Raw genomic sequence first — 13,788 nt, forward strand, 5'->3', positions numbered from 1 at the left:
GTGTGCTGAATTGTATGCAATTATATTGCATAGTCTTTGTGAAAATTGTATTCATATATTTAAAGAAAATGTTGTAGTTTTTTTTTTTTTTTGTTAAATTTTGATTCATAACTCTTCCGATGTAAACTGATTCTTTTAATTTAACAAGGACCCTAATAAATAATAGTTTACAGCATAGCAGTAAAATTTCGATTACGATTAATAATCAATTAAATTATTTTTCAAAAATAATCGTAATGATTATTTAATTTTCTAGTATGTATAAAATTTCTGATTATTAATTGATTACGATTAAAATTAATCTAAAAATAATCAGGATTAATTAAAATGAAAATAATTAATTAATTAATGAAAATAATCAAAAATAATCAAAATTAATCAAATAATTAATTTGATTATTTTCAAGGATTAATTTCAATATATTTGGTACAATTCTCTATCTTTTTACATTACGTGTAATGGAAAACTGTTTTTCAATTTACACACTATTCGATTAGATGACTCTTTTATTGAAAATAATATATTTATCAAGTTTATTTGGATTGAAACTCTTGATCTCAGTACAAGATATTAGAAAAAAATACTGCAATCTTTTCGAAATGGATCTCAAAAATATGTAATTTTTAGCGGATTGCCGGAAAAATAATTAAATTTTTCTTAGAGCTTTTTTGGGAGGAAATTATACTAAATATATGGAAAATAATCAAAATTAATCAAAGTTAATCCTTAAAAATAATCAACTAATTTTTTATTAATTTTGATTTTTTTTTTTTTGATTATTTTCATTAGTTTCAATTAATCCCTGATTATTTTTAGATTATATTTAATCGTAATCAACAATTAATTAAAAAAATTAAAAATAATCGTTAATTAATCATTAATTTTACCTATTTAATAAAAATAATCTAATTAATAATGATTACGATTATTAATCATTATTTTACAGCTATGGTTTACAGTCACTAATTAATTAAAATTTGACTCTGGTGGCGGCTCTTTCCCTTTTCTATCGTCTAGTTTCTCCGTCCTCGTTCTTACTTTTGAGATATCTTTACCATCAATGTTGACATGTCTGGCTTGGCGTTGTAACCCTTATTCGCAGGATTCTGATTTTCCAATTTCTTTATTTCAATAACCTTGCCTATATAAGCCATAATCTCTAATAAATTTCTACTTATAAGTTTTGATTTGAGGTTCTTATTTTTTTTCTCAGGTGTCAACCTCTCGGGAGACCTGATTATTTTTGCCTCACATTTTGTCGCGGGACTGACTAACTACGATTTCCTGAAGAATCTTTTTCAACTTTCCTCTGTGCTAAAGAATTTTATTTCTCAGTAATACTTCTTCGGGATTTGCAAAAATATTGTTTTTATCATTTTAGAATTCAGAGTCCATCACGTATATTTAAAGGTTGAGGTAGGTGGCTTTTCATCCTAATGTTTTTGTCAATGCATGACGACTTTACGAGACTCGTAAGTTGTTTATTGAGATCTTTGGTACATTTCTGTAGTTGATTGTTTTCTTAAATTTTAAACGGTTTGTAAGGAAAAATTTTAAATAAATATATAATTCATAATTATTTAATTTCGTAATACACTTTATATTTGGAACTACAAAAATCTCTCCTGGTGTTCGTTATAAACTGGTTTCACTGTAAAGTGTATTGGGGTTTGTCTCATTTGATATTGAGTTTGGTTTTTTTTATTAAGTCCCGATTTCATGTAGACAATTTAAAAATCATAATTTTTAAAATATTTGCTTCAAAAAATAAATTTTTTGTCCCTCGAATTTAATTTTTAAAATCGTTGAAAATTTAAAAACATTTGTAAACTTAGCCGGCTTAGGGTCGATTTCAAGACGCCGACGAATTCTTTAAATCAGCCGCCACCGTGTAAATGTTTGCCGACGCAGTTCTTTGCATACGAGCGGGATAATTGCAAACAAGCGCCCGCCGACGAAAACTTTAGAGTCAGTCGCCAACGTTGTCAGCCGCATCTCTGCAAGCTGTGCTTAGCAAAGCAGCGTCTCAGCAAATCTGTGTTTTTTATATGAACTCAGCAAGCTACTGAGAGTCGGGGTATCTCAGCAAAATCGCCCCATTAGTTTTATACGTGTTTGTGTGTCAAACTCAGCAAAAATTGCTGAGCTGCATCAAGTAAGAAGCAGCGAGCAACAGACGTTAACGTTTTTTGCAGAGAAGCCGCCGTAAGAATTTGTCTCAAAGAAGAAAAAGCAAAAAAATACAGGAAAATTTCACAAATGTGTTAAAATTTAAAGAAAATAGAATTCGAATTCTCCAAACTAAATTGTATTTATTTTTTGTTAATATTTACAAAAAATAAATTAAAAAGTGTAAAACAAAATCACAACATCTAAATAAAATTTAAACAAGTGATAAAATGTCTGAAACCGAATCAACTTCAGTGGTTAAACCACCACCACCGAAATCAAGCCTCAGTGATTTAAGACAATTTCGTATTAATAAAAATGCCGCAACAGCAGGCGCTGGAGCAAAAACTGGTAAGTTAATTAGAAGTTTTGCAATTGACAAATTACGGAGATAACTATTTATTTTGTAATAAAGAGCGTGTACCCGGCAAGAAACGTATACAGGTTATGGCAGACAGTGATACCGATGAGGCTGATGGTAATTCTCCTAAGAAAACCAAGTTGGAATTAACGGTCAAAGAGAAGGAGGAACGATTTTTAGCGGCGGCCAAAATCTCTTCAGAATATGATACTATGGTAAGTAGTTGGAAGAGTCTGAGTATGTGCTTTATACAATCACTAATGGCGTCTTGCATTTAAAGGACATACAAGATGCCTTGGTTCATAGTGGTTGGGATGTATCGGCCGCTTTACGTTATCTCAAAGAGAAATGTCAACCTAAGAGTCGTTCCAGCCAGTCAACTGGCAATACTTCCACGGCCAAACCGACGACGGTAGATACAGCTAAACCTGCCACCAATGGCAGTTCAAAGCATCACTCATCAAAGTCAAAGAAATCTGCTAATTATGATTCAGAAGCAGATGATTCGGCCGACGAATCATATGCAAAAGGCCAAGTTTACGACAGTGAAGATAGTGATGGTGAAGAATCAAGGGAAATGTCCGGCCAACGTAAAAAAGTATTTGAATTTATGAACACTGCCACATTAATGGAACTGCAAACGGTTAAAACTCTGTCCGAAAAGAAAGCAAGTCTTATTGTTGATTTAAGGCCTTTTAAAGATTGGGCAGATTTGCGTAAGAAGCTAGAATCAAATAAAGCCCTGTCAGCCGAACTACTGAACAATGCCCAGGAACTTATCAATAAGCAAAATAATGTTGCCAATATATTGACTAAATGCAACAAATTAGTACAACGACTAGAAGCTGCCATTGAGGCTGGAGCTGGCATTGTGGAGCAACCGAAAATTCTCAATGACAAGTTCAAATTGGCAGACTACCAACTGATTGGTCTCAACTGGCTGACAGTGATGAATAAGCAACAGATGAACGGCATTCTTGCTGATGAAATGGGTTTGGGTAAAACTATACAAGTTATAGCATTCTTAGCATATCTAAAAGAAAACAAGCTCTCCAAGGCGGCTCATTTAATTGTTGTTCCCTCGTCCACATTGGATAATTGGGCTGGTGAGTTAGCCAGATGGTGTCCCAGTTTAATTGTAGAAAAATACCATGGGTCACAGGAGGAAAGAAGACGTATGCGTATACGTTTTGCTAAAGAAGGCTTTAGTGGTTTTGATGTTCTTTTAACAACGTAAGTTTTTAGTGTAAAAAAATGTTTTATGTTTGGCTATTACAATTAATATATATTTTTAGATACCACATTGTTTCCAGTACACCCGAGGAACGCAAAATGTTTCGGGTTTGTAAATTACATTATGTGATCTTTGATGAAGCGCATATGTTGAAAAATATGACAACTGCCCGTTATTCCAATTTAATTACTATCAATGCCGAAATGCGTATTTTATTGACTGGCACCCCATTGCAAAATAATCTCTTGGAGTTGATGTCACTGCTATGCTTTGTTATGCCCAGTTTCTTTGGTAAAAATGTTGAAGATATTAAGAGTTTATTTGGCAAGGTAAGTTGAGTTTGTTATTGTTACATAGTGAGATAGATCGATAGATCGATAGATAGAAAGATAGATAGATAGATAGATAGATAGATAGATAGATAGATAGATAGATAGATAGATAGATAGATAGATAGATAGATAGATAGATAGATAGATAGATAGATAGATAGATAGATAGATAGATAGATAGATAGATAGGTAGATAGATAGATAGATAGATAGATAGATAGATAGATAGATAGATAGATAGATAGATAGATAGATAGATAGATAGATAGATAGATAGATTGATTGATTGATTGATTGATTGATTGATTGATTGATTGATTGATTGATAGATAGATAGATAGATAGATAGATAGATAGATAGATAGATAGATAGATAGATAGATAGATAGATAGATAGATAGATAGATAGATAGATAGATAGATAGATAAATAGATAGATAGATAGATAGATAGATAGATAGTTAGATAGATAGATAGATAGATAGATGCATTTCCCAGCAGTTCGTAGAAGAGCCAATGCTCGAAAAAAACGGATTTTCACTAACGTCTAACCTCATTGTTTGCTCTAACTCGTTATTCTACACAAATGTACTTTTTGTTAATGAAGGTGAATATAGTCGTCAATTTAGTATCGAAGGATCAGCATATGTAGTAGTCAGGTGATAGGTTAAATATATAGTTCTAGACTGTCTGATCAAACTGCTGTCTCATTATAAGTGAATAAACATTTTTGTAAGTCATGTTTCTCATAACTATCTCTTTTATGTTCAATATGAGAGTCATCAAGTAAAAGTTTTCATTAATTTTAATTAATTAATTTAATTTTCAGACCGCATTTTAAAATTTATTATTACATTTAATTTTTCAAACAGAAAAACAAAACCGAAAATGGCAATGAAGAAGTCTCACAATTTCAAGAAACCCAAGTAGAGAGAGCCAAACGTATTATGAAACCTTTTGTATTAAGACGTTTGAAGAAAGATGTTCTGAGTAATTTGCCCAAAAAAACATCTTATGTTGTAAGTACAAGGAAAAGTACGACAAATGTATGAAACTAAAGCATTATTTTTCTCTTAGGAAAAAGTGACAATGTCCGAGTCACAAAAGCGTTACTACAACGAACTAGTAGATTACTATTCATCAACACGAGCAGAACTGTGCAGTGGCGATCGTGCCGGTGTTACAATTATGATGGAGATGCGTAAATTAGCGAATCACCCACTGTTGGCACGTTACTATTTTAGTGATGAAAAACTAAGGGAATTCTCTAAACGTTTGGCAAATGTAACTTCATATAAGAAAACAAATCCACAATATATATTTGAAGAATTGGCAATTATGTCCGATTTTCAAGTAATGCAACTCTGTAATAAATATGTAAGTGTTTAGTTTATTACGGTGGAGTGTGTTGTGAACTGTTGTGTTTTTTCCAGGAACTTTTTGATGTAAAGATACCTGATAGACTTATATTGGACTCTGGTAAATTTCAACATTTAGACACTTTATTGCCCAAACTAAAGGAGGAAGGACATCGCGTATTGATTTTCAGCCAATTTACCATGATGTTAGATATTGTAGAGCGATATCTGACCATACGTAAGCATGGTTTTTGTCGCCTAGATGGCTCAACGGCCGTTGAAGAACGTCAAGATATGATAAATGATTTTAATAAGGATTCGGACATTTTTATTTTTCTGTTGTCCACGAAGGCGGGTGGTGTTGGTATAAATTTAACAGCCGCCGATACTTGTATTATACACGATATCGATTTCAATCCCTACAACGATAAACAGGCCGAAGATCGTTGCCATCGTATGGGACAAACAAGACCTGTGAGCATTTATCGTTTAATAACAGAGGGCACAATTGAGGAGGGCATGTTGATGGTGGCCGAAGAAAAACTTAAACTGGAGCAAGATATCACCTCAAATGAGAAGGGTGAAGTGCAGGAAACCAAGTGCGTTGTGAGGCTTTTAACTATGGCATTAGGTCTGGATAAGGATGAAGAGGAACAGTTAAATAAATCAATTAATAACTCATTAACATCTCCTTCCAAGTAGAATTTTATTTAGTTTTTATTATCAGAACTCATAAAATAAAATTCTATTCGTTACGACGATTCGATACTAATTATATTATAAATCTATTACTTAATTTAAATAATTTGGTACAAACTAAAGTTTTTTTTTATTTTACTATCACTCTTCAATAAAATTTGATTATACAAACTATCTTAAATTTCTAGAAGAAGTAGACATTTTGTATCACCATCCAAATAACCCTTCAACCAAAATATCTAAAGCAAGAGAATGTAATAAGTTTTTATTTTATTTCGATTTTTCTTTTTAATATGAAATTATTGTTATTGAAATTCATTTGGCTGTACTGGCACTACGTCTAAACATTCTTGTAATTTACTCAACTCGTAAGAATTATTTTTTAAATATGTAATACATACTAACATTTATTTACAATACCTTAGATCTTTTGCTAATACATAAATAAAACTATTATTATTTTTGCTGTTGTTAATAATAAAATAAAGTGAAATTGTACTACACTTTCTTAGATTGGAATATAAATATTTTCATATAATCATTTTTTAAATAATACAAAAGAACAATTTATTTTCATTTATACAATATTTTATTATTTATTAAAAATAAAAACAAAACACATTTCCCGATACATTAATTAAGAAAGTAAATTTATTATAAATAAAGAATATAAAACTAGATACAGAAACTAAGATGTTGTTATACTTAATATACAGGATTATAAGTATGAGAAAAAATAAATCGAAGATTATAAACAACTGTTTAAGTATGAATTCAATTAGAACTCTATCACTATATCACTCGAGATTTAATATTTTGATAGTTTTATATATTTCCATGAAAACATAAAATTTTTTGTAATTATTACACTGGCTCCTATTCTACATTTTAATTTGAATCGAAATTTTCTCCGTTTGGCAACTTTGGTATTCTGCATTTCGATTCGACTCACCGCCACATAGACAACAACTTACAAAAACGTAATCGAACAATCGACTTTTTGTCGAAAAAAAATCGATAAGTCGATTATTGTCGAAAAGTCGACTTTTAACTAAATGAAAAAATCAAAAAGTCGACTTTTCATATCAACTATAGAACTTTTTTTCGATCATTGCTTAACTAAATGCGTAAACGTTATCGAAATGCTGAACAAGGTTGACTATTACACTTACACATCGTCACCTGAAATGCAAAAAGGTATAACATTTTAAAATATTTTAAAGGAGAAAAAAAAACAAAACAAAATAAAAACAAGTAAGTTTGAATTGTACCTTGCCTCAGATATACTTAAGTCATTTATTGTTTAATAAAACCGTGAATATATAAGTAAAATTTTGATGAGGCCATTTTATAGGGGCTAGGGTCAAATGAATTCCTATAATTATAAAGTTCATCAGGGTCATCGAGGCTAGTATAGAACTTGGTTTTGCAGCTTTATGTTGAGATACGAGTATATTAAACATAATTATGAACTTATTTGGCGGGTTCAGTTTTATGGGGCCTAGGTGAAATAATGAACCGATATTAACTATTTTCAATAGGCTTCGTCTATAGTACCAAACAAAAAATCATGTGCCAAATTCCATTGAATTATCTCCAAAATTGTGGCCTGTAGTTTGATTACAAGGTTCGGGGATTCAGTTGTATGGTCATATGCCAAATTTCGTTGAATTATGTCCAAAATTGCGACCTGTAGTTTGATTACAATTTTTACAAGCCCTATTCGGGGGTACAGTTGTATGGAAACCAGATGAAATAATGGACCGATCTTAACCTGGGGCAATAGAATATCATGTACCAAATTTCATTGAATTATTTTCAAAATTACAACCTGTAGTTTAATTACAAGGTTTACATGTACGGACGGACGGACAGAGGGGCCAGCTAAATCGACTAAGAAAATGGTTCTGAGCCGATTGGTATACTTTAAGGTGGGTAAAGGACCAATATTATTATGCGTTACAAACATTAGCACAAACCCAATATACCCACCCCACTAAAGAGGTGTAGGGTATAAATATTGTAAGTTTTTATTCGAATAATTTTAAACACGAATAATTGACAACCCTACTGTAACCGCTGTTCGTTTCGGTCGGTATCCTTGGTTTAAACTATAATGCCTTTTAAATAAAAATAACTGATTCCTATGTATATCCATCTGCTGATTTTAAAAATTGTTATGAAAATGTCCTTTAGTTCTAGTTTTCGAGATATTGTGGTTTTTGTAAAAATGTTATTAAAGATTTTTTTTGGAATTTTTTACTCAATTTCTCAGAATCACACCAATATTAATGGATTTATTCAACAACATGTTAATCAATATAAAATGATCTATCATTAGAGTGTAATCATGCGGACAGTCATTACAGAAAACCTTGGATGTCCTGAAGCGAAGTTGAAAATTGTTCTTTTTTTGTTTTATCCTTTTAACTTTAATATAAAGTAAATGAGTTTAAATTTTTAAACCAGTGAACTTAAAAAAATATTTTTGTATTTAATACATTTCGGATATTCGGCGTTAAAGGGGTAAACATTTTACGCATTTTTGGTACTTTTTTCATAAAACATTGTTCAATTTACAATAAAATTGAACTTTTTGCATGCTAATTCCTTTGTATTTTCCATGAGTTCAAAAATTTTTCGGTTAGCTCTAGTTTTATAGATATTGCGATTTTTGTACAGACATTGTTTTCGCAACTTTTTTGAAGTTTTTACTTAATTTTGCAGAACTGAAACTGAATTCCATTTTTTTAACAACATGGAAATCTACACAAAATTATATTTCTAATGAGTATAATAATAGCATGATGGTAGTAATTGCAGTATTACTAGATTGTCTTATAAGGAAGTTGAAAATTGAGCTTTACCATTAATACGATTTTTCGTTTAAAATTGGAAATTCATTAAAATAGAATGAATAGATTGAATTCAACTTTTGTTTGGTATTTTTACATACTCATGAATTCAAAATATTACACAATTCACAATCGACGCAGCAACGTTGTATGTCGTAAGATATTGTTTCTGTGTCAAAAAATTTTGTCTGCGAAATATTAATGACATATGATGATATAAAAATACGATTCCGACCAGTGTACACTTAATAAGGTAGCCTCGTCGCTACAACAAATACAACAATACAAAAACAACAGGCGATTTGTTATTGTAGAATAATCCCATCTGTCAAAAAAAGCTGTGTGTGTAGAATGAAAAAGCAACAAATAAACACAATAAAAATATGAGTTTTTAGCAATTATTTAAATTTTTAACTATTAATATTAATATATTATATTAATTAAACGTGGAATGTCTGAAAATCATAACTATATCTATTGGGAAGACCAATTTTCCGAATTAAACGTGTTTTTTGTGAAAAGTGATTGGTCGTGTTAAAAATAGTTGAAACTGATTTGGAACGTATGCCGGAGCTAAAGATTTTCTTTTTTTATCAAGAGAGAAGGATAACAAAGACATTTAATCACGATTGACCTAGAAAACTCCTTTAAAACCATAATTTTCTTCACTTTTTAAAATTTTTACACCTTTTGCGATTTTTTTCTATGTAAACAAACAGGAATTTTGACAGATAAGATTGTAAAAGCTGATGATCAGCTGTGCGGACGAGGCTACCTTATTAAGTGTACACTGATTCCGACAGTGAATTGGATAAATGCAATGTCATTTAGACCTGGTTCACACTAGGAAACTTTTGATTTTTGTGTGTGAGAGATAGAGAAAGAAATATCAACAAAAAAAAAATAAATTTATGTTTTCAAATTAAAAATAGAGATTGTGTAAAATGGGAAAACCATTTTATTATTTTTCATCAGAATTTGCATTTCAATAAAGTATTTTGCATATTGAGAGTTCCAGTTAATTTCGTTGGGTTTTTCAAATTGTTTTTTAATTATTTTTGGACTTTATTGTTTTATTGTTAAGTATTTTTCAATTGCGATTTGCAAAAATCATATCCTCAATGGGTGAAAATGTGATGTTATTTGCCTTAAAATGTTTAAAGGATAATAATGAGCCAATTTCGATATAAAAAATAGTTTAGATTTCTAGAACAAGTGTAAATCAATGAAATATAATTATAAAATGTTTGATCAATAACATTGAAAAATATAAAATAGAGTAATTGATGAAATGATCCAAAGAATTATTAGAAAAAACGCACTGAGGGGTTTTTCAAATTCTTTAACTGACAAAGGGAGGCGAATTGTATCCAAGGAAAACCATTGGACTCCTGATTTATCTTTTCCAAAATCCATATACGAACTAGGAGGAACACTATGTTAAAATTTAGACCTCTAAACAGACCTTAAGTTGCTTGGAACCAGTGTAAAGTGAACTGTCGTTTAGTACAGGAAAATACCCAATTTAGATCTCATACCCTAAGGTCAACAAAAGCAATATTTTTCACCTAATACATACACTTTTATATATTTAGAACCTAAATCAAGAATAACTTTCAGATCTAAATACGCATACTGTATCTTATTCATAAAATATAGCTGAAAATCAAGATTTCAGCATGTAATAGTTCTATAGTGGTATATGGTGATGTCTCCATACTTAGAGTGGGTAGGATGGTACTTAGTGTTAGATTTATTGAATAAGAATCAATATTATACAATTCTAAATAAAATTTACACAGTACTCCCGAAATAGATGGAGTTTCCGTAATGTTAATATATCAATTCCAATATATCCAATTCAAAATTACATACATATTATTTTCGAAATTTAATGAAAGAAACGATAGATTTCATGTTAAGTCAAATATTGACTGATAGGTATATAGGATAATAAATCGGCTAAGAAATATCCAAATTTTGTTGTTTCACTACTAAAATATCTAAAAAATGTTATTCTAATATATAGGAGTAAAAAATATTAAATTTTATAAAATAATGCAGCAATATTAAAAAAAAAATTAACAAAAAACGTAAAAAATCAAAATTTGATTGATTTGATTGATTAAAGATTCACCCAAAAAATTAACAATATGTTTACATTTTATCAAAAATCTCGTTAATTAATATCACGATTTTACTTTTTATGGTAGAAAAATAAAAGATATTCAACAAACAAATTGCTTTATTTTTGCTAAAAATAATTCAGATAAAGTTTTTTTTTTTAATTTATAAAATTTTACGTAGGTAAATTACTTAATTGATTTACTGTATATGATTTGTGTATCATGATGTATGAAGATAAAATACATATTGTTAAAAGTAAAAAAAACATTAACCAAAAATTACGAATTTTTTTCAAAATATTTCACAAAATTTTTAACGAATTTGCTGGGCTTCATTTGACCCTAGCCCCTATAAAAAGCCCTCATCAAAATTTTACTTAAATACTATCAGTTTTATTAAACAATAAATGGCTTAAGTATATCTGAGACAAGGTACAATTCAACTTAAATGCTTTATTATGAAAACTAAATCACATTTTATTCGTATAAAGATGTAGGTTATTATTTGGTCGGCCTCGCCCGACTATAACTTACTTGTTTTCATTTTTTTATTATTTTATATATAATTACATATTTTAAAATGTAATACATTTTTCCATTTCAGGTGACGATGTGTAAGTGTAATAGTCACCCTTGTTCAGCATTTCGATTACGTTTACGCATTTAGTTACGCAATGATCGAAAAAAAGTATTCCAACTAGGGTTCTATAGTTGAAACGAAAAGTCGACTTTTCGACTTCTTTCATTTAGTTAAAAGTCGACTTTTCGACTTTTTTCATTTAATTAAAAGTCGACTTTTAGACTTTTCGACTATAAGTATTTTAACTTCGACTTCTATCGACTTTTTTCCGACTATTTTTTTATTTTTTTCGACTATTTTAGAGTTTTTGACTTTCTTTCCACTTTTTTAAATTTCCGACTGTTTTTGACTTGTTTCTATTTTCGAGTTTTCGACTTTTTCCAACTTTTCGACTTTCTTCGATTTTTTCGACTTTTTTTCGACTTATCGACCTTTTTCGACATATCGACTTTCAGACTTTTCGACTTTTATTAACAAAGTCGACTTTTCGACTTTTTTCACAGACGATATTCGAGTTATCGACTTTTTTGGAACAAAATAGTCGACTTCGACTATTTTTTAACAAACGTGTGATAAATGTTTTTTTCAATGTTATTTTGATTACATTTGCCCACTGCTTACTCCATGTTTATGTTTTTTCCTGTAAATTTTGTTTTCGTTTTTCTATGTTCTGGATCCCTTTCATGGCACTTTATTACAATTTTTTATAATTATATATTTTTTCATGTTATAGGTATTTCAAAATTTTTACCCGTTTTTGACTTAGAAATGCAATAAATCCAATAAAATAAAGGAAAAATTAAATTCATGATAATAAAATATTAATCTAAAGATTAAAACATATTTATAAATAAAGTCGAAGATCCAGTTTTGCACGTTTGAAAAAAATTCGATTTTTTATATTTTGTGCAAAGTCCTTTTGCTTTTATGACACTTTTATACGTTAAGGAGTTATTTCGACCAAGGTTTCAATTGAATTGATTTCCGGGTATTGAGTTGGCCATTGCATCGTTTGAAAATTCTACGCTGAAAGCCAATTTTTACGATTTTTGCCGAATGCTTCTAATTCCCATGCTCTGACTCTGGATATGCACATTTTTCCACAAAATCTGGAATATTGGATTAAAAATGCTAATTTTACTAAAGAACCGAGATTTTACCAAGTGAAACAAGCCCACACCATCAGACTAACATCCCCATGTTTCACCATTTCTTTGGTGCTTTTTTACGCTTTAAAAAGGGCGGTACCAGTTATATTCCTAGCCATCAGACAGAAAACGATTAGTCTTCATTTTATCGGACCATATAACCCTTTTTTAGTCATCTACACACCAATTTTGTGCTTCTTGCCAAATTTAAGACGATCCTTTTTTCGGATAACGCTCTCCGGGCTGCCCATTCACTTATGTGCTAATTATGGCGACAGGAGCCTGTTTGGATGTCAATAAACACTCCATAGCAAATTCCTAACTTTTCGACCATTTGATTTTCCAATAAACTTGATATTTTTCTTATTAAAACAAGAAAATTAAAATATTTGCAAAAAATACAAATATGACTCAAAAATGGCAACTGTTTGTTTTGGTGCTTTCTTTCAAAGGTAAATCTGGGATAAAGTTTCAATATTGGCGATTTTTCTTATTCTTCTATTATTTATTTTAAAACAAATAGGTATCTATTTTTTTAATATTTTCAGGATTTTATTGGTTTTTAACATTAACTTGATTGATATGTATCCAGTTTTGCTCGCCATTGTAAGTAGTTTTAAGAAATTACTTTTACAAATAAATATATAATTTTAATTGTTTTATTAAAAATTTATATACAAAAAGACCATCAATCTATTCTTATTTTAACTTGAATGAAATTGTAATATAGATTCCTATGTACGTACATACAAACTTGTGTACGAAAAAGGAAGCAGTGACAAATGGAATACATACTACGAAAGTTTATACGTATGTATGTAGTTCTTGAGGAAGTTTCAATAAAATTATAAAGATTTTTCTTCTAAATACTACAAGTAGCAACAATAGAGACAAAATATAAGCATCACAACGATCGGATATTAACA

The 13,788-nt window shown here is 29.8% G+C and overlaps 1 protein-coding gene across 1 annotated transcript; it reads left to right on the forward strand.

Annotated features, from left to right (window-relative positions):
• The first annotated feature begins 1,810 nt into the window (after window positions 1–1,810).
• On the forward strand, window positions 1,811–6,853 carry LOC111676612 (SWI/SNF-related matrix-associated actin-dependent regulator of chromatin subfamily A containing DEAD/H box 1 homolog). Its single transcript, XM_023437575.2, has 7 exons — window positions 1,811–2,520; window positions 2,585–2,745; window positions 2,811–3,763; window positions 3,826–4,093; window positions 4,969–5,115; window positions 5,174–5,473; window positions 5,530–6,853. Exons 1-7 carry the CDS (start codon window positions 2,400–2,402, stop codon window positions 6,154–6,156), a joined length of 2,577 nt encoding a protein of 858 aa, XP_023293343.2. The 5' UTR covers window positions 1,811–2,399; the 3' UTR covers window positions 6,157–6,853.
• The last annotated feature ends 6,935 nt before the right edge of the window (window positions 6,854–13,788 follow it).

Source organism: Lucilia cuprina, chromosome 2 (assembly GCF_022045245.1).
Source record: "Lucilia cuprina isolate Lc7/37 chromosome 2, ASM2204524v1, whole genome shotgun sequence".
In the NCBI taxonomy this organism is placed as follows: Eukaryota; Metazoa; Arthropoda; class Insecta; order Diptera; family Calliphoridae; genus Lucilia; species Lucilia cuprina.